The sequence below is a fragment of the Oncorhynchus gorbuscha genome, linkage group LG13 (assembly GCF_021184085.1).
Source record: "Oncorhynchus gorbuscha isolate QuinsamMale2020 ecotype Even-year linkage group LG13, OgorEven_v1.0, whole genome shotgun sequence".
Classification (NCBI taxonomy): Eukaryota; Metazoa; Chordata; class Actinopteri; order Salmoniformes; family Salmonidae; genus Oncorhynchus; species Oncorhynchus gorbuscha.
In genome coordinates this window covers 24,437,983-24,456,127 of record NC_060185.1, presented here as the reverse complement: position 1 = coordinate 24,456,127, position 18,145 = coordinate 24,437,983, and the positions used below count along the sequence as shown (strand labels likewise).

At 44.1% G+C, this 18,145-nt stretch overlaps 1 protein-coding gene across 1 annotated transcript in view; it reads left to right on the top strand.

The window, feature by feature from the left end:
- LOC123992605 (chordin-like) overlaps nt 1–18,145 on the top strand; it is a 33,403-nt gene that overhangs the window by 12,212 nt on the left and 3,046 nt on the right. The window contains exons 10-17 of the mRNA XM_046293880.1: nt 5,077–5,224; nt 6,861–6,967; nt 7,114–7,393; nt 12,518–12,759; nt 12,945–13,058; nt 16,452–16,643; nt 16,877–16,970; nt 17,258–17,314. Coding sequence (XP_046149836.1) covers nt 5,077–5,224; nt 6,861–6,967; nt 7,114–7,393; nt 12,518–12,759; nt 12,945–13,058; nt 16,452–16,643; nt 16,877–16,970; nt 17,258–17,314 — 1,234 coding nt within the window. The remainder of the gene's footprint in view (nt 1–5,076; nt 5,225–6,860; nt 6,968–7,113; nt 7,394–12,517; nt 12,760–12,944; nt 13,059–16,451; nt 16,644–16,876; nt 16,971–17,257; nt 17,315–18,145) is intronic.

The window sequence follows — 18,145 nt, the reverse complement described above, 5'->3', positions numbered from 1 at the left end:
ACTGAAGATCACTGTTAAATCTCCATAGACACATGGGATGGACAGAGAAAAAGAAAGAGAGAGAGTGGAAAGGGGTTGTAAGAGACATGTAGTGAGGAAGAGATGGAGGGATGAGAGACACAAAGGAGAAAGTGAGAGAGGGTGAAAAGACATGCACACTCCTCACACATGTTAGTGGTTAGTTGTCTGTGGGATCAGAAAGGGGGAGGGAGGGGGGAGGAAAAGAGGAAGGGATGGAGGGAGGAGGAGGGATGAAAGAGGAGTCTGTTTTTAATCTGGTGGGAATTATGTGAATCTGAGAGTTGATGTGCCCCTCTTTCTGTTTTACACACACACACACACACACACACACACACACACACACACACACACACACACACACACACACACACACACACACACACACACACACACACACACACACACACACACACACACACACACACACACACACACACACACACACACACAAAATATTTCTTTATACATTCAACTGCCTTTCCTGCTCTTAATATATTACTGTCCTTTTAACTTTCCTTTCATTTCCAATCATGCTTTTTACTCTACACATTTCTCAATTACTCCTTCCTCTATCCTTTCTTTCCTTCCTTGTCTCCCTTCATCCCTCCTTCCCTCTCTCCCGCCATCCCTCCATCCCTCTCTCCCTCTCCCTTCATCCCTCCATCCCTCTCTCCCTTCATCCCTCTATCCCTTTCTCCCTTCATCCCTCCATCCCTCTAGCCCTTCATCTGTCTATCCATCTCAAACTCTGTCTATCCATCTCAAACTCTGTCTATCCATCTCAAACTCTGTCTATCTATCTCAAACTCTGTCTATCTATCTCAAACTCTGTCTATCTATCTCAAACTGTCTATCTATCTCAAACTCTGTCTATCTATCTCAAACTGTCTATCTATCTCAAACTGTCTATCTATCTCAAACTCTGTCTATCTATCTCAAACTCTGTCTATCTATCTCAAACTCTGTCTATCTATCTCAAACTGTCTATCTATCTCAAACTGTCTATCTATCTCAAACTCTGTCTATCTATCTCAAACTCTGTCTATCTATCTCAAACTGTCTATCTATCTCAAACTCTGTCTATCCAACTCAAACTGTCTATCTATCTCAAACTGTCTATCTATCTCAAACTCTGTCTATCTATCTCAAACTCTGTCTATCTATCTCAAACTCTGTCTATCCAACTCAAACTGTCTATCCATCTCAAACTCTGTCTATCTATCTCAAACTGTCTATCCATCTCAAACTCTGTCTATCTATCTCAAACTCTGTCTATCCAACTCAAACTGTCTATCCATCTCAAACTCTGTCTATCTATCTCAAACTGTCTATCCATCTCAAACTCAGTCTATCCATCTCAAGCTCTGTCTATCCATCTCAAACTCTGTCTATCTATCTCAAACTCTGTCTATCTATCTCAAACTCTGTCTATCTATCTCAAACTCTGTCTATCCATCTCAAACTCTGTCTATCCATCTCAAGCTCTATCTATCTATCTATCTATCTATCTATCTATCTATCTATCTATCTCAAGCTCAGTCTATCCATCTCAAGCTCAGTCTATCCATCTCAAGCTCAGTCTATCCATCTCAAGCTCTGTCTATCCATCTCAAGCTCTGTCTATCCATCTCAAGCTCAGTCTATCCACCTCAAGCTCAGTCTATCCATCTCAAACTATCTATCTATCTATCTATCTATCTATCTATCTATCTATCTATCTATCTATCTATCTATCTATCTATCTATCTATCTATCTATCTATCCATCTCAAACTCAGTCTATCCATCTCAAGCTCAGTCTATCCATCTCAAACTGTCTATCTATCTATCTATCTATCTATCTATCTATCTATCTATATCTATCTATCTATCTATCTATCTATCTATCTATCTATCTATCTATCTATCTCAAGCTCAGTCTATCCATCTCAAGCTCAGTCTATCCATCTCAAGCTCTGTCTATCCATCTCAAGCTCTGTCTATCCATCTCAAACTCTGTCTATCCATCTCAAACTCTGTCTATCTATCTCAAACTGTCTATCCATCTCAAGCTCAGTCTATCCATCTCAAACTCTGTCTATCCATCTCAAACTCTGTCTATCTATCTCAAACTGTCTATCCATCTCAAACTCTGTCTATCTATCTCAAACTCTGTCTATCCATCTCAAACTCTGTCTATCTATCTCAAACTCTGTCTATCCATCTCAAACTCTGTCTATCTATCTCAAACTGTCTATCCATCTCAAGCTCAGTCTATCCATCTCAAGCTCTGTCTATCCATCTCAAGCTCTGTCTATCCATCTCAAACTCTGTCTATCTATCTCAAACTCTGTCTATCTATCTCAAACTGTCTATCCATCTCAAGCTCTGTCTATCCATCTCAAACTCTGTCTATCCATCTCAAACTCTGTCTATCTATCTCAAACTGTCTATCTATCTCAAACTCTGTCTATCTATCTCAAACTGTCTATCCATCTCAAGCTCTGTCTATCCATCTCAAGCTCTATCTATCTATCTATCTATCTATCTATCTATCTATCTATCTATCTATCTCAAGCTCAGTCTATCCATCTCATGCTCAGTCTATCCATCTCAAGCTCAGTCTATCCATCTCAAGCTCTGTCTATCCATCTCAAGCTCAGTCTATCTATCTCAAACTCTGTCTATCTATCTCAAACTCTGTCTATCTATCTCAAACTCTGTCTATCTATCTCAAACTCTGTCTATCTATCTCAAACTCTGTCTATCTATCTCAAACTCTGTCTATCTATCTCAAACTCTGTCTATCTATCTCAAACTCTGTCTATCTATCTCAAACTCTGTCTATCTATCTCAAACTCTGTCTATCTATCTCAAACTCTGTCTATCTATCTCAAACTCTGTCTATCCAACTCAAACACTGTCTATCCATCTCAAACTGTCTATCTATCTCAAACTGTCTATCTATTTCAAACTGTTAATCTCAAACTATGTCTATTTCAAACTCTGTCTATCTATCTCAAACTGTCTATCCATCTCAAACTGTCTATCTATCTCAAACTGTCTATCCATCTCAAACTCTGTCTATCTATCTCAAACTCTGTCTATCCAACTCAAACTGTCTATCTATCTCAAACTGTCTATCTATCTCAAACTCTGTCTATCTATCTCAAACTCTGTCTATCTATCTCAAACTCTGTCTATCTATCTCAAACTCTGTCTATCTATCTCAAACTCTGTCTATCTATCTCAAACTCTGTCTATCCAACTCAAACACTGTCTATCCATCTCAAACTGTCTATCTATCTCAAACTGTCTATCTATTTCAAACTGTTAATCTCAAACTATGTCTATTTCAAACTCTGTCTATCTATCTCAAACTGTCTATCCATCTCAAACTCTGTCTATCCATCTGAAACTGTCTATCTATCTCAAACTGTCTATCCATCTCAAACTCTGTCTATCTATCTCAAACTCTGTCTATCCAACTCAAACTGTCTATCTATCTCAAACCCTGTCTATCTATCTCAAACTCTGTATATCTATCTCAAACTGTCTATCTATCTCAAACTGTCTATCTATCTCAAACTGTCTATCTATCTCAAACTGTCTATCTATCTCAAACTCTGTCTATCTATCTCAAACTCTGTCTATCTATCTCAAACTCTATCTATCTCAAACTCTGTCTATCTATCTCAAACTCTGTCTATCTATCTCAAACTCTGTATATCCAACTCAAACTGTCTATCTATCTCAAACTGTCTATCTATCTCAAACTCTGTCTATCTATCTCAAACTCTGTCTATCTATCTCAAACTCTGTCTATCTATCTCAAACTGTCTATCCATCTCAAACTCTGTCTATCCATCTCAAACTCTGTCTATCTATCTCAAACTGTCTATCCATCTCAAGCTCTGTCTATCCATCTCAAGCTCTATCTATCTATCTATCTATCTATCTATCTATCTATCTATCTATCTATCTATCTATCTATCTATCTATCTATCTATCTATCTATCTCAAGCTCAGTCTATCCATCTCAAGCTCAGTCTATCCATCTCAAGCTCAGTCTATCCATCTCAAGCTCTGTCTATCCATCTCAAACTCTGTCTATCCATCTCAAACTCTGTCTATCTATCTCAAACTGTCTATCCATCTCAAGCTCAGTCTATCCATCTCAAGCTCTGTCTATCCATCTCAAGCTCTGTCTATCCATCTCAAGCTCTGTCTATCCATCTCAAGCTCTGTCTATCCATCTCAAGCTCTGTCTATCCATCTCAAGCTCTGTCTATCCATCTCAAGCTCAGTCTATCCATCTCAAGCTCTGTCTATCCATCTCAAGCTCAGTCTATCCATCTCAAGCTCAGTCTATCCATCTCAAGCTCAGTCTATCCATCTCAAACTCTGTCTATCCATCTCAAGCTCTGTCTATCTATCTCAAGCTCTGTATATCCATCTCAAGCTCAGTCTATCCATCTCAAGCTCAGTCTATCCATCTCAAGCTCTGTCTATCCATCTCAAACTCTGTCTATCCATCTCAAGCTCTGTCTATCTATCTCAAGCTCTGTATATCCATCTCAAGCTCAGTCTATCCATCTCAAGCCCAGTCTATCCATCTCAAGCTCTGTCTATCTATCTCAAGCTCAGTCTATCCATCTCAAGCTCAGTCTATCCATCTCAAGCTCTGTCTATCTATCTCAAGCTCAGTATATCCATCTCAAGCTCAGTCTATCCATCTCAAGCTCTGTCTATCTATTTCAAACTCTGGCGGTTGAAAGGATGCAATGTGTGAGATATTAACCCCAATGCAAGCCATATTGTCGGTGTGTGTTGAGTTTATGTGAGCCTGTGTGTGTGTATGTATGTGTGGTGGGGGGGGGTTGTTGAGAGAGACAGAGAGAGTGTGTTGTAGTGACATAATTAGTGTGTTTTGGTGTCTGTACGTGTGTTTGTGAGTGTATCTATTATCTGTTATCTATTATCACCTTTCTGTGTTTGTTTGTGATAAGTCTAGTAAGAGATTTGGGTTTGGTTGTTCTGACGTTGTATCACCATTTCTCCAACTCTCTACCTTTAGGACACAGACTTTGCTGAGGTGCTGACAGACCTGAACAGTCGGGAGCTCTTCTGGTTGTCAAGGGGCCAGCTAGTGATCACCGTGGAAACTGAGGTCCAGGACCCCCGACACATCTCCGGCTTCATCACTGGCAGGAAGTCATGTGACAGTAAGCTCCACCGCCCTTTATGTAGAACAATCAGACAATCAGTGAATAGTCAGCCACTCAGACAGGTGATGGGTTGAATCGATTTGTTTGGAAGTTACTCGAGTCACTCAACATCACACAAACAACCTTCATTCCTCTTTTTATGAGTTCTATCCATCATTCTGTCATCCTGTCACACCTGAACCGAGGCCAGTCAGAGACCTACTGTAGGAGGAATGTGTTTTGTTCCTCCTTCTTTTCCTCCATGGTTGTTTTAGCGATTCTCTCCCTTCTAGAAATACTCCCTCCTTCCTTCCATCTCTTCATTCTTTCAAGTCTTATCACTGGAGTAAAACCATGTTTATAGCTTTGCTTTTTGACTTGGTGGTCCACCAAGATGGGGAGCGCTGGTGTGTGTCTTAGACAAAGTCTGAGACATTTCAGCACGCACATGTTCCATTCAAGCGACTCTAACACAAACATACTTATATACTTAGATCACACTCACACACACGTTGTCTTTTTCATACGCACACACACTTGGTGTCCACACACGAACACACAAACACACACACACCCTGGGTGCTGCCAAGGTCACATTCTGCTGGACTTCACTCTCCATACTGGTGTTCCAGCTCCATGATTAACAGCTTGACGTTATGTGTGAAGAATTCAACCCAACACACTTGTTTCACTCTCTCCTTATATATATATCTGTCTCTCTCTCTCTCTCTCTCTCTCTCTCTCTCTCTCTCTCTCTCTCTCTTTCTCTACATGCTTCTCAACATCTCTTATCTGTCTAGCTCTCTCTCTGCCTGTCTCCATCTTGTTCTGTTTTTTTCTCTGTCTAGCTCTCTCTCTCTGCCTGTCTCTCCATCTTGTTCTGTTCTTTCTCTGTCTGTCTTCTAAACCACTCCGTGTTCAACAAGGGTTACCTCATCCCAAGGTTATGGGTTAGCAGGTGGGGGCACACCATTTAAGCTACAATTCTCTCTTTTGAGATGACAAACACATACCCTCACCCTAAAGTTCTGTGTGGATGAGCTGTGCTGTATTCATTCCCCATGATTGTCCCCACTTGGTGGAGGGATGACATGGTGTGTGTGTGTGTGTGTGTGTGTGTGTGTGTGTGTGTGTGTGTGTGTGTGTGTGTGTGTGTGTGTGTGTGTGTGTGTGTGTGTGTGTGTGTGTGTGTGTGTGTGTGTGTGTGTGTGTGTGTGTGTGTGTGTGTGTGTGTGTGTGTGTGTGTGTGCGCGCACACGTCTTTCTACAGCGGAGACGTGACACAATGTGTTCTGGCCCTCTCTCGGCTCCCCCTGTCTGGCTCTCCAGACTAACATGGTGAATTATAACACGACAGAGAGCATTGCCTCATGTCGCATGCAAGAGCTGCCTCATCATCACATTCAGATTGTAGTCATCTGGGTGTGAAATGGAAAGGGAACAATGTTTTGAGGTCAGAGTCAGGGAGACCCTACTCATCATCCTTCCTCAATTCACCTTCAAATTACTTATTGGAAACATGAAAAGGTCCAAGTGTGGCACTGCTTGTTTATCTGTTATGTAATAGCAAGGATTAAAGAAAATATTTACTAAAACATTTTCCCTCTCTCATGTGTCTCTTTCCCTCCTCTACTCCCTCTCTTTCTCTCTCCAGCCATCCAGAGTGTCATGTCCAGTGGTGATGCATTGACACCAGGGAAGACAGGCGGTGTGGGATCAGCATTCTTTCATCTCCATGACAACGGCACCCTGGACTACCAGGTATGGATCTGAACTGAATTGAATTGATTTGAACTTCAAATAACTGAATCTAATGGAATTGTACTGCCACTATTTACATAACTGAACCAAACCAAACCACACTGAACTAAACCACCAAACCATCCCATATCCTGCTCCGTCCACAGGTTCAGCTAGTAGGGGTATCGAGTGAGGTGATGGGTTTGACCATTGAGCTAAAGCCTCGGCGGCGCAGTAAGCGCTCCGTGCTGTATGACCTAACTCCAGAGTTCGACAGGCCCAGCGGGCGGGCGGCTGGCAGCTGGAGTCGCGTAGAGGCTCGTCACATCCACATGCTGCTGCAGAATGAACTGTTCATCAACGTGGCTACCGCACACAGCCAGGAGGGGGAGCTACGCGGACAGATCAAAGGCCTGCTCTACAGCGGCCTGGAGGCACCCAGACACGGTGAGACACTGACCTCAGACCAGAGCACTAGGGCTGAATCCTAAAGCACCCCCTGCCCCTCCAGTTGTGGATTCACACACGCCTCCACCATATGCACAAAGCTGGCGGAGTCAAAATGATGGAAGGTGTAGGTACTAATTAGCCCTCCGAAAGACAGCTACGCTGACACCGCATTATTTTAGAGTTTGCGTAATTTCACACAACTGAATGGATAGGCGCGCATAAATATTAGCCACCTGGGAGGTATTTCATACGTTACATGTGTCAAGCCTCGAAATGAATGTGTAACAGTTACTGGGGTTTATATCTTGTAAAATGAAAGGAACATTTTTATAATTTGAATTTCATGCTGTTTTATTATTTAAATGTATTACATGAATCGCATCATTCAAGTCACATGTGTCCCAAAATGGATGGTTTTATTGATCCCCTCGCCAGTCTGAAAGTCACCCTCAGTGACACGGGACAACGGGGGTCCCTCTGAGTTTCCTCAGTAACACGGGACAACGGAGGGCCCTCTGAGTTTCCTCAGTAACATGTGACAACTGAGGGCCCTCTGAGTTTCCTCAGTAACATGTGACAACGGAGGGCCCTCTGAGTTTCCTCAGTAACACGGGGCAACTGAGTGCCCTCTGAGTTTCCTCAGTAACACGGGACAACTGAGGGCCCTCTGAGTTTCCTCAGTAACACGTGACAATGGAGGGCCCTCTGAGTTTCCTCAGTAACATGTGACAACGGAGGGCCCTCTGAGTTTCCTCAGTAACACGGGACAACGGAGAGCCCTCTGAGTTTCCTCAGTAACACGGGACAACTGAGGGCCCTCTGAGTTTCCTCAGTAACACGGGGCAACGGAGGGCCCTCTGAGTTTCCTCAGTAACACGGGGCAACTGAGGGCCCTCTGAGTTTCCTCAGTAACACGGGACAACAGAGGGACCTCTGAGTTTCCTCAGTAACACGTGACAACGGAGTGCCCTCTGAGTTTCCTCAGTAACACGGGACAACTGAGGGCCCTCTGAGTTTCCTCAGTAACACGTGACAACAGAGTGCCCTCTGAGTTTCCTCAGTAACACGGGACAACTGAGGGCCCTCTGAGTTTCCTCAGTAACACGTGACAACGGAGTGCCCTCTGAGAACGATGGTAAGGGTGAGAGACTGGTTTGGGTTTCACTGTAGCATAACTCAAATAGGTTGAGTAAATGCAAAGGTCAGGGGTGGCGAACTCCAGTCCTCTAGAGTCACAGTGTCCACAGAATCTTCTTCATAAAATATCTGAGAGACAACTCCAGTCCTCTAGAGTCACAGTGTCCACAGAATCTTCTTTATAAAGTATCTGAAAGACAACTCCAGTCCTCTAGAGTCACAGTGTCCACAGAATCTTCTTTATAAAGTATCTGATAGACAACTCCAGTCCTCTAGAGTCACAGTGTCCACAGAATCTTCTTTATAAAGTATCTGAAAGACAACTCCAGTCCTCTAGAGTCACAGTGTCCACAGAATCTTCTTTATAAAGTATCTGATAGACAACTCCAGTCCTCTAGAGTCACAGTGTCCACATAATCTTCTTTATAAAGTATCTGAGAGACAACTCCAGTCCTCTAGAGTCACAGTGTCCACAGAATCTTCTTTATAAAGTATCTGATAGACAACTCCAGTCCTCTAGAGTCACAGTGTCCACAGAATCTTCTTTATAAAGTATCTGATAGACAACTCCAGTCCTCTAGAGTAGAGTCACAGTGTCCTCAGAATCTTCTTTATAAAGTATCTGATAGACAACTCCAGTCCTCTAGAGTAGAGTCACAGTGTCCACAGAATCTTCTTTATAAAGTATCTGATAGACAACTCCAGTCCTCTAGAGTAGTCACAGTGTCCACAGAATCTTCTTTATAAAGTATCTGATAGACAACTCCAGTCCTCTAGAGTCACAGTGTCCACAGAATCTTCTTTATAAAGTATCTGAAAGACAACTCCAGTCCTCTAGAGTCACAGTGTCCACAGAATCTTCTTTATAAAGTATCTGATAGACAACTCCAGTCCTCTAGAGTCACAGTGTCCACACAATCTTCTTCATAAAGTATCTGATAGACAACTCCAGTCCTCTAGAGTAGAGTCACAGTGTCCACAGAATCTTCTTTATAAAGTATCTGATAGACAACTCCAGTCCTCTAGAGTAGAGTCACGGTGTCCACAGAATCTTCTTCATAAAGTATCTGAGAGACAACTCCAATCCTCTAGAGTCACAGTGTCCACAGAATCTTCTTTATAAAGTATCTGAGAGACAACTCCAATCCTCTAGAGTCACAGTGTCCACAGAATCTTCTTTATAAAGTATCTGATAGACAACTCCAGTCCTCTAGAGTAGAGTCACAGTGTCCACAGAATCTTCTTTATAAAGTATCTGATAGACAACTCCAGTCCTCTAGAGTAGAGTCACAGTGTCCACAGAATCTTCTTTATAAAGTATCTGAGAGACAACTCCAGTCCTCTAGAGTCACAGTGTCCACAGAATCTTCTTCATAAAGTATCTGATAGACAACTCCAGTCCTCTAGAGTAGAGTCACAGTGTCCACAGAATCTTCTTTATAAAGTATCTGATAGACAACTCCAGTCCTCTAGAGTAGAGTCACAGTGTCCACAGAATCTTCTTCATAAAGTATCTGAGAGACAACTCCAGTCCTCTAGAGTCACAGTGTCCACAGAATCTTCTTCATAAAGTATCTGATAGACAACTCCAGTCCTCTAGAGTAGAGTCACAGTGTCCACAGAATCTTCTTTATAAAGTATCTGATAGACAACTCCAGTCCTCTAGAGTAGAGTCACAGTGTCCACAGAATCTTCTTTATAAAGTATCTGATAGACAACTCCAGTCCTCTAGAGTAGAGTCACAGTGTCCACAGAATCTTCTTCATAAAGTATCTGAGAGACAACTCCAGTCCTATAGAGTCACAGTGTCCACAGAATCTTCTTCATAAAGTATCTGATAGACAACTCCAGTCCTCTAGAGTAGAGTCACAGTGTCCACAGAATCTTCTTTATAAAGTATCTGATAGACAACTCCAGTCCTCTAGAGTAGAGTCACAGTGTCCACAGAATCTTCTTTATAAAGTATCTGATAGACAACTCCAGTCCTCTAGAGTAGAGTCACAGTGTCCACAGAATCTTCTTTATAAAGTATCTGATAGACAACTCCAGTCCTCTAGAGTCACAGTGTCCACAGAATCTTCTTTATAAAGTATCTGATAGACAACTCCAGTCCTCTAGAGTCACAGTGTCCACAGAATCTTCTTTATAAAGTATCTGATAGACAACTCCAGTCCTCTAGAGTCACAGTGTCCACAGAATCTTCTTTATAAAGTATCTGATAGACAACTCCAGTCCTCTAGAGTCACAGTGTCCACAGAATCTTCTTTATAAAGTATCTGAGAGACAACTCCAGTCCTCTAGAGTGGAGTCAGTGTCCATAGAATCTTCTTTATAAAGTATCTGATAGACAACTCCAGTCCTCTAGAGTCACAGTGTCCACACAATCTTCTTCATAAAGTATCTGAAAGACAACTCCAGTCCTCTAGAGTAGAGTCACAGTGTCCACAGAATCTTCTTTATAAAGGAGCTGATAGACAACTCCACTCCTCTAGAGTCACAGTGTCCACAGAATCTTCTTCATAAAGTATCTGAGAGACAACTCCAGTCCTCTAGAGTCACAGTGTCCACAGAATCTTCTTCATAAAGTATCTGAGAGACAACTCCAGTCCTCTAGAGTCACAGTGTCCACAGAATCTTCTTCATAAAGTATCTGATAGACAACTCCAGTCCTCTAGAGTAGAGTCACAGTGTCCACACAATCTTCTTCATAAAGTATCTGAGAGACAACTCCAGTCCTCTAGAGTAGAGTCACAGTGTCCACACAATCTTCTTCTTCTGAGAGACAACTCCAGTCCTCTAGAGTAAAGTGTATCTGAAGTATCTGAGAGACAACTCCAGTCCTCTAGAGTAGAGTCACAGTGTCCACACAATCTTCTTCATAAAGTATCTGAGAGACAACTCCAGTCCTCTAGAGTAGAGTCACAGTGTCCACACAATCTTCTTCATAAAGTATCTGAGAGATAGAATCTTCTTCATAAACTGATAGACAACTCCAGTCCTCTAGAGTAGAGTCACAGTGTCCACAGAATCTTCTTTATAAAGTATCTGATAGACAACTCCAGTCCTCTAGAGTAGAGTCACAGTGTCCACAGAATCTTCTTTATAAAGTATCTGATAGACAACTCCACTCCTCTAGAGTAGAGTCACAGTGTCCACAGAATCTTCTTTATAAAGTATCTGATAGACAACTCCAGTCCTCTAGAGTAGAGTCACAGTGTCTTCTTTATAAAGTATCTGATAGACAACTCCAGTCCTCTAGAGTAGAGTCACAGTGTCCACAGAATCTTCTTTATAAAGTATCTGATAGACAACTCCAGTCCCTAGAGTAGAGTCACAGTGTCCACAGAATCTTCTTCATAAAGTATCTGATAGACAACTCCAGTCCTCTAGAGTAGAGTCACAGTGTCCACAGAATCTTCTTCATAAAGTATCTGATAGACAACTCCAGTCTTCAGTGTCCACAGAATCTTCTTTAAAGTATCTGATAGACAACTCCAGTCCTCTAGAGTAGAGTCACAGTGTCCACAGAATCTTCTTTATAAAGTATCTGATAGACAACTCCAGTCCTCTAGAGTAGAGTCACAGTGTCCACAGAATCTTCTTTATAAAGTATCTGATAGACAACTCCAGTCCTCTAGAGTCACAGTGTCCACAGAATCTTCTTTATAAGACAACTCTTTTATAAAGTATCTGATAGACAACTCCAGTCCTCTAGAGTCACAGTGTCCACAGAATCTTCTTTATAAAGTATCTGATAGACAACTCCAGTCCTCTAGAGTCACAGTGTCCACAGAATCTTCTTTATAAAGTATCTGATAGACAACTCCAGTCCTCTAGAGTCACAGTGTCCACAGAATCTTCTTTATAAAGTATCTGAGAGACAACTCCAGTCCATGTTTGGGTGAAAAACATCAATCCCAATTTGACATTATTCTCTTCAACTCTAGTCTTTTGCTTTTAATATTTAACCCTCTCCTTCGCCAGAGATTCCTGTCCCTCTGGCAGGCCAGTTTGTGGCTCCTCCAGTCCTGACCAGTGCTGGGGGCCATGCCTGGGTGTCCGTGGACGAGCGCTGTCACCTCCATTATGAGATCGTGGTGGCAGGCCTCAGCAAAGCTGATGACCTCACAGTCAACGCCCACCTCCACGGATTGGCTGAAATCGGAGAACTTGACGAACGCAGCACCAATCACAAGAGACTGCTGACAGGGTTCTACGGTTCTCAGGTAGGCAGAGGAAGACATGAATAATCACAAACAAACACACATGAACAACTTTGTCATGACAGTATGATATAGAGAATGTCTATAACAGACTCTTATTCCATTCACTCTCTCTCTCTCTCTCTCTCTGTATATCTGTCTCGCTCTCTGTCTGTCTTTCTGTCTCTCTCTCTCGGTGTCTCTCTCAGGCCCAGGGTGTGTTGAAGGACATCAGTGTAGAGTTGTTGCGTCACCTGGACAGAGGGACAGCCTTCATCCAGGTCAGCACCAAGGTCAACATCAGAGGAGAGATACGTGGACGGGTGAGTAGGACCACAGCCATAACACAATCCCTCCACAGCCATAACTCAACCACTCTAAACCACACCTCACTCTTAATGTCAACCCACACCATTCAGGTTGATCATGCATTATTGGAATATATTGAGGATTATAGAGATGGAGCGATGACAGGTGGAAGAGAGTAGGAAGGGAGGGAGGTGAGGCCCCTCAGGGCCCTAGCCAGCTGAGTGTTTATATATATGCGTGTGTGTGTGTGTGTGTGTGTGTGTGTGTGTGTGTGTGTGTGTGTGTGTGTGTGTGTGTGTGTGTGTGTGTGTGTGTGTGTGTGTGTGTGTGTGTGTGTGTGTGTGTGTGTGTGTGTGTGTGTGTGTGTGTGTGTTGATTGCTCACTTAGCCAGTGTGAGGCCACACAGACACACACTCTCACTGGCAGGTGGACTTGTGTTTTCAGAGACGTTTTGGTGAAAAATACAAGTTTATGAGGACACACACACCCTCAAACAAACACATCGTTACAGGAGGCCTGGTTGATGATTTTGTCTTAGCTGCCAGTGATTAGAATGAAAGAAAGAAATGTGTAAGAACACACAAACCCAGTAAGGTCCGGCAGTTTTAATAGCAAACAGGTCTGACACAAACAGCAATCTGCCGTGGAGCCGTAGGGCCATGGGCAGAAAGTCGGCTGACAAGTACACTTTACAACAAGCCACAAGGCAGATGTGTCCAACCAATCATTAGCATCCTAACCTCTGTCTTCCCCCTCTCTCCCACCTTCCTTCCTCCTCATTGCTCTCTTTCTCTCTGTCCCTCCTCTCATTCTCCCTTTTTTATGCTCACCCTTTTCTGCCCCTCTCTCTCAAGTCAATTTCAATTGAAGGGGCTTTAGTGGCATGGGAAACATATGTTTGCATTGCCAAAGCAACTGAAATAGGTAATAAACAAAAGTGAAATAAACTATTAATTACAGCAAACATTACACTCACAAAAGTTCCAAAAGAATAAAGACTTATCAAATGTCATATTATGTGCAAATAGTTTAAGTACAAAAGGGAAAATAAATAAGCATAAATATGGGTTGTATTTACAATGGTGTTTTTTCTTCAGTGGTTGCCCTTTTCTTGTGGCAACAGGTCACAAATCTTGATGCTGTGATGCACACTGTGGTATTTCACCCAATATATATGGGAGTTTATCAAAATTGGATTTGTTTTCGAATTCTTGTGGATCTGTGTAATCTGAGAGAAATGTGTGTCTTTAATATGGTCATACATTTGGCAGGAGGTTAGGAAGTGCAGCTCAGTTTCCACCTAATTTTGTGGGCAGTGTGCACATTGTCTGTCTTCTCTTGGGAGTCAGGTTTGCCTACGGCGGCCTTTCTCAATAGCAAGGCTATGCTCACTGAGTCTGTACATAGTCATAGCTTTCCTTAAGTTTGGGTCAGTCACAGTGGTCAGGTATTCTGTGTACTATTTTTGTTTTCTCATGATTTGGTTGGGTCTAATTGTGTTGCTGTCCTGGGGCTCTGTAGGGTCTGTGTGTATTTGTGAACAGAGTCCCAGGACCAGCTTTCTTAGGGAACTCTTCTCCAGGCTCATCTCTCTGTATGTGATGGCTTTGTTATGGAAGGTTTGGGGATCTCTTCCATTTAGGTAGTTGTAGAATTTAACGGCTCTTTTCTGGATTTTGATCATTCGTGGGTATTGGCCTAATTCTGCTCTGCATGCATTATTAGTTTTTTTACGATGTACACTGAGGATATATTCTACATGCAGAGTCTCAATTTGGTGTTTATCCCATTTTGTGAATTCTTGGTTGCTTAGCAGACCCCAGACCTCACAACCATAAAGGGCAATGGGTTCTAATAACTGATACAATTTTAAGCCAGACCCTAATTGGTATTTTGATTCACTCTCTCATGCTCACCCTGTCATTCTCCTCCCTGCTTCTCTCCCTCCTTCTGTCTTTCTCCTCCCTACTTCTCTCCCTCCCTCCTGTCTTTCTCCTCCATGCTTCTCTCCCTCCTTCTGTCTTTCTCCTCCCTACTTCTCTCCTTCCCTCCTTCTTTCTTTCTCCTCCCTACTTCTCTCCCTCCCTCCTGTCTTTCTCCTCCATGCTTCTCTCCCTCCTTCTTTCTTTCTCCTCCCTACTTCTCTCCCTCCCTCCTGTCTTTCTCCTCCCTGCTTCTCTCCCTCCTTCTGTCTTTCTCCTCCCTACTTCTCTCCTTCCCTCCTTCTTTCTTTCTCCTCCCTACTTCTCTCCTTCCCTCCTTCTTTCTTTCTCCTCCCTACTTCTCTCCCTCCCTCCTGTCTTTCTCCTCCATGCTTCTCTCCCTCCTTCTTTCTTTCTCCTCCCTACTTCTCTCCCTCCCTCCTGTCTTTCTCCTCCCTGCTTCTCTCCCTCCTTCTGTCTTTCTCCTCCCTACTTCTCTCCTTCCCTCCTTCTTTCTTTCTCCTCCCTACTTCTCTCCTTCCCTCCTTCTTTCTTTCTCCTCCCTACTTCTCTCCCTCCCTCCTGTCTTTCTCCTCCCTGCTTCTCTCCCTCCTTCTGTCTTTCTCCTCCCTACTTCTCTCCTTCCCTCCTTCTTTCTTTCTCCTCCCTACTTCTCTCCTTCCCTCCTTCTTTCTTTCTCCTCCCTACTTCTCTCCTTCCCTCCTTCTTTCTTTCTCCTCCCTACTTCTCTCCCTCCCTCCCTCCTGTCTTTCTCCTCCCTGCTTCTCTCCCTCCTTCTGTCTTTCTCCTCCCTACTTCTCTCCTTCCCTCCTTCTGTCTTTCTCCTCCCTACTTCTCTCCTTCCCTCCTTCTTTCTTTCTCCTCCCTACTTCTCTCCCTCCCTCCTGTCTTTCTCCTCCATGCTCCCCCCCCCCTTCTGTCTTTCTCCTCCCTACTTATCTCCTTCCCTCCTTCTGTCTTTCTCCTCCCTGCTTCTCTCTCTCCCTCCTTCTTTCTTTCTCCTCTCTGCTTCTCTCACTCCCTCCTGTCTTTCTCCTCTCTGCTTCTCTCACTCCCTCCTGTCTTTCTCCTCCCTGCTTCTCTCTCTCCCTCCTTCTTTCTTTCTCCTCCCTGCTTCTCTCCCTCCCTCCTGTCTTTCTCCTCCCTGCTTCTCTCCCTCCTTCTGTCTTTCTCCTCCCTACTTCTCTCCTTCCCTCCTTCTTTCTTTCTCCTCCCTACTTCTCTCCCTCCCTCCTGTCTTTCTCCTCCATGCTTCCCCCCCCTTCTGTCTTTCTCCTCCCTACTTCTCTCCTTCCCTCCTTCTGTCTTTCTCCTCCCTGCTTCTCTCTCTCCCTCCTTCTTTCTTTCTCCTCTCTGCTTCTCTCACTCCCTCCTGTCTTTCTCCTCTCTGCTTCTCTCACTCCCTCCTGTCTTTCTCCTCTCTGCTTCTCTCCCTCCCTCCTTCTTTCTTTCTCTCCCTACAGGTTCATGTGCCTAATAACTGTGAGTTTCGGACAAAGGGTGAGGTGGAGTTGGCGGAGTTTGATGATCTGTTTGTGCGTGATCCTGAGGAACTAAAGAAAGACCCCCACACATGTTTCTTCGAGACTCAACACCACGCCCACGGCTCACTCTGGACCCCCAACTACAACCACTGTTTCACCTGCAGCTGTCAGGTAGGACTGTTCCAACTACAACCAACTACACACGTTACACAATAAATTAGTGCTCGTTTCCCAGACACAAATTATGTCTAGTCCTCGACTAAGAAGCCCTTTTGATGGAGAATCTAGAAGTCTTGAGAATCTAGAAGTAAAGTTTCTACTTCTATATTTAATGACTTTGTGTCTAACCACCTCTTCTTCTGTACATTTTTCTCCATCCCTCCATCTCTCTGTCCTCCCTGTAGAAGCGCACAGTGATCTGTGACCCGGTCATCTGTCCAGTCCTCACCTGCTCTCGCACCATCCAGCCTGACGACAAGTGCTGCCCCATGTGTGTTGGTGAGTGTGTGTGTGTGTGTGTGTGTGTGTGTGTGTGTGTGTGTGTGTGTGTGTGTGTGTGTGTGTGTGTGTGTGTGTGTGTGTGTGTGTGTGTGTGTGTGTGTGTGTGTGTGTGTGTGTGTGTGTGTGTGTGTGTGTGTGTGTGTGTTACTATGTTTGAATAGGATTATGTGCTTGACTGTGTTTTTCTTATTCTTGAAAGGACTTATTCTTGACAGGGCACCCCATTACGGTCGCAAAGTTGTGAAATAATACTTCCCTGTGTCTGTTTCCCATCTGTCCTTTAGAGAGGAAAAACCCCAAGGAAATGAAGACGCCAGAGAGGCTAGACGAGCATCCAGAAGGTTCTGAACCATCTCTCTGTCTAACTGTCACTCCTCCTCTTTCTCACTTTCTCCATCTGTCTGGTCCTGTCTCCCCCTCCCAGCAGGCACTCATTCTGTCTCTCTCCACCACCCTCCCTCCTCTCCATCTCAGGTACTCTGTCTCACGCTCCCTGCAGGCACTCATTCTGTCTCTCTCTGTCACCCTCCCTCCTCTCCATCTCAGGTACTCTGTCTCACGCTCCCTGCAGGCACTCATTCTGTCTCTCTCTGTCACCCTCCCTCCTCTCCATCTCAGGTCCTCTGTGTCTCGCTCCCAGCAGGCACTCATTCTGTCTCTCTCTGTCTCCCTCCCTCCTCTCCATCTCAGGTCCTCTGTCTCTCCCTCCCTGCAGGCACTCATTCTGTCTCTCTCTGTCTCCCTCCCTCCTGTCCATCTGTCTGGTCCTCTGTCTCTCCCTCCCTGCAGGCACTCATTCTGTCTCTCTCTGTCACCCTCCCTCCTCTCCATCTCAGGTCCTCTGTGTCTCCCTCCCAGCAGGCACTCATTCTGTCTCTCTCTGTCTCCCTCCCTCCTGTTCATCTGTCTGGTCCTCTGTCTCTCCCTCCCTGCAGGCACTCATTCTGTCTCTCTCTGTCACCCTCCCTCCTCTCCATCTCAGGTCCTCTGTCTCTCCCTCCCTGCAGGCACTCATTCTGTCTCTCTCTGTCTCCCTCCCTCCTGTCCATCTGTCTGGTCCTCTGTCTCCTGTCCATCCTCCCTGCAGGCACTCATTCTGTCTCTCTCTGTCACCCTCCCTCCTCTCCATCTCAGGTCCTCTGTGTCTCTCTCCCAGCAGGCACTCATTCTGT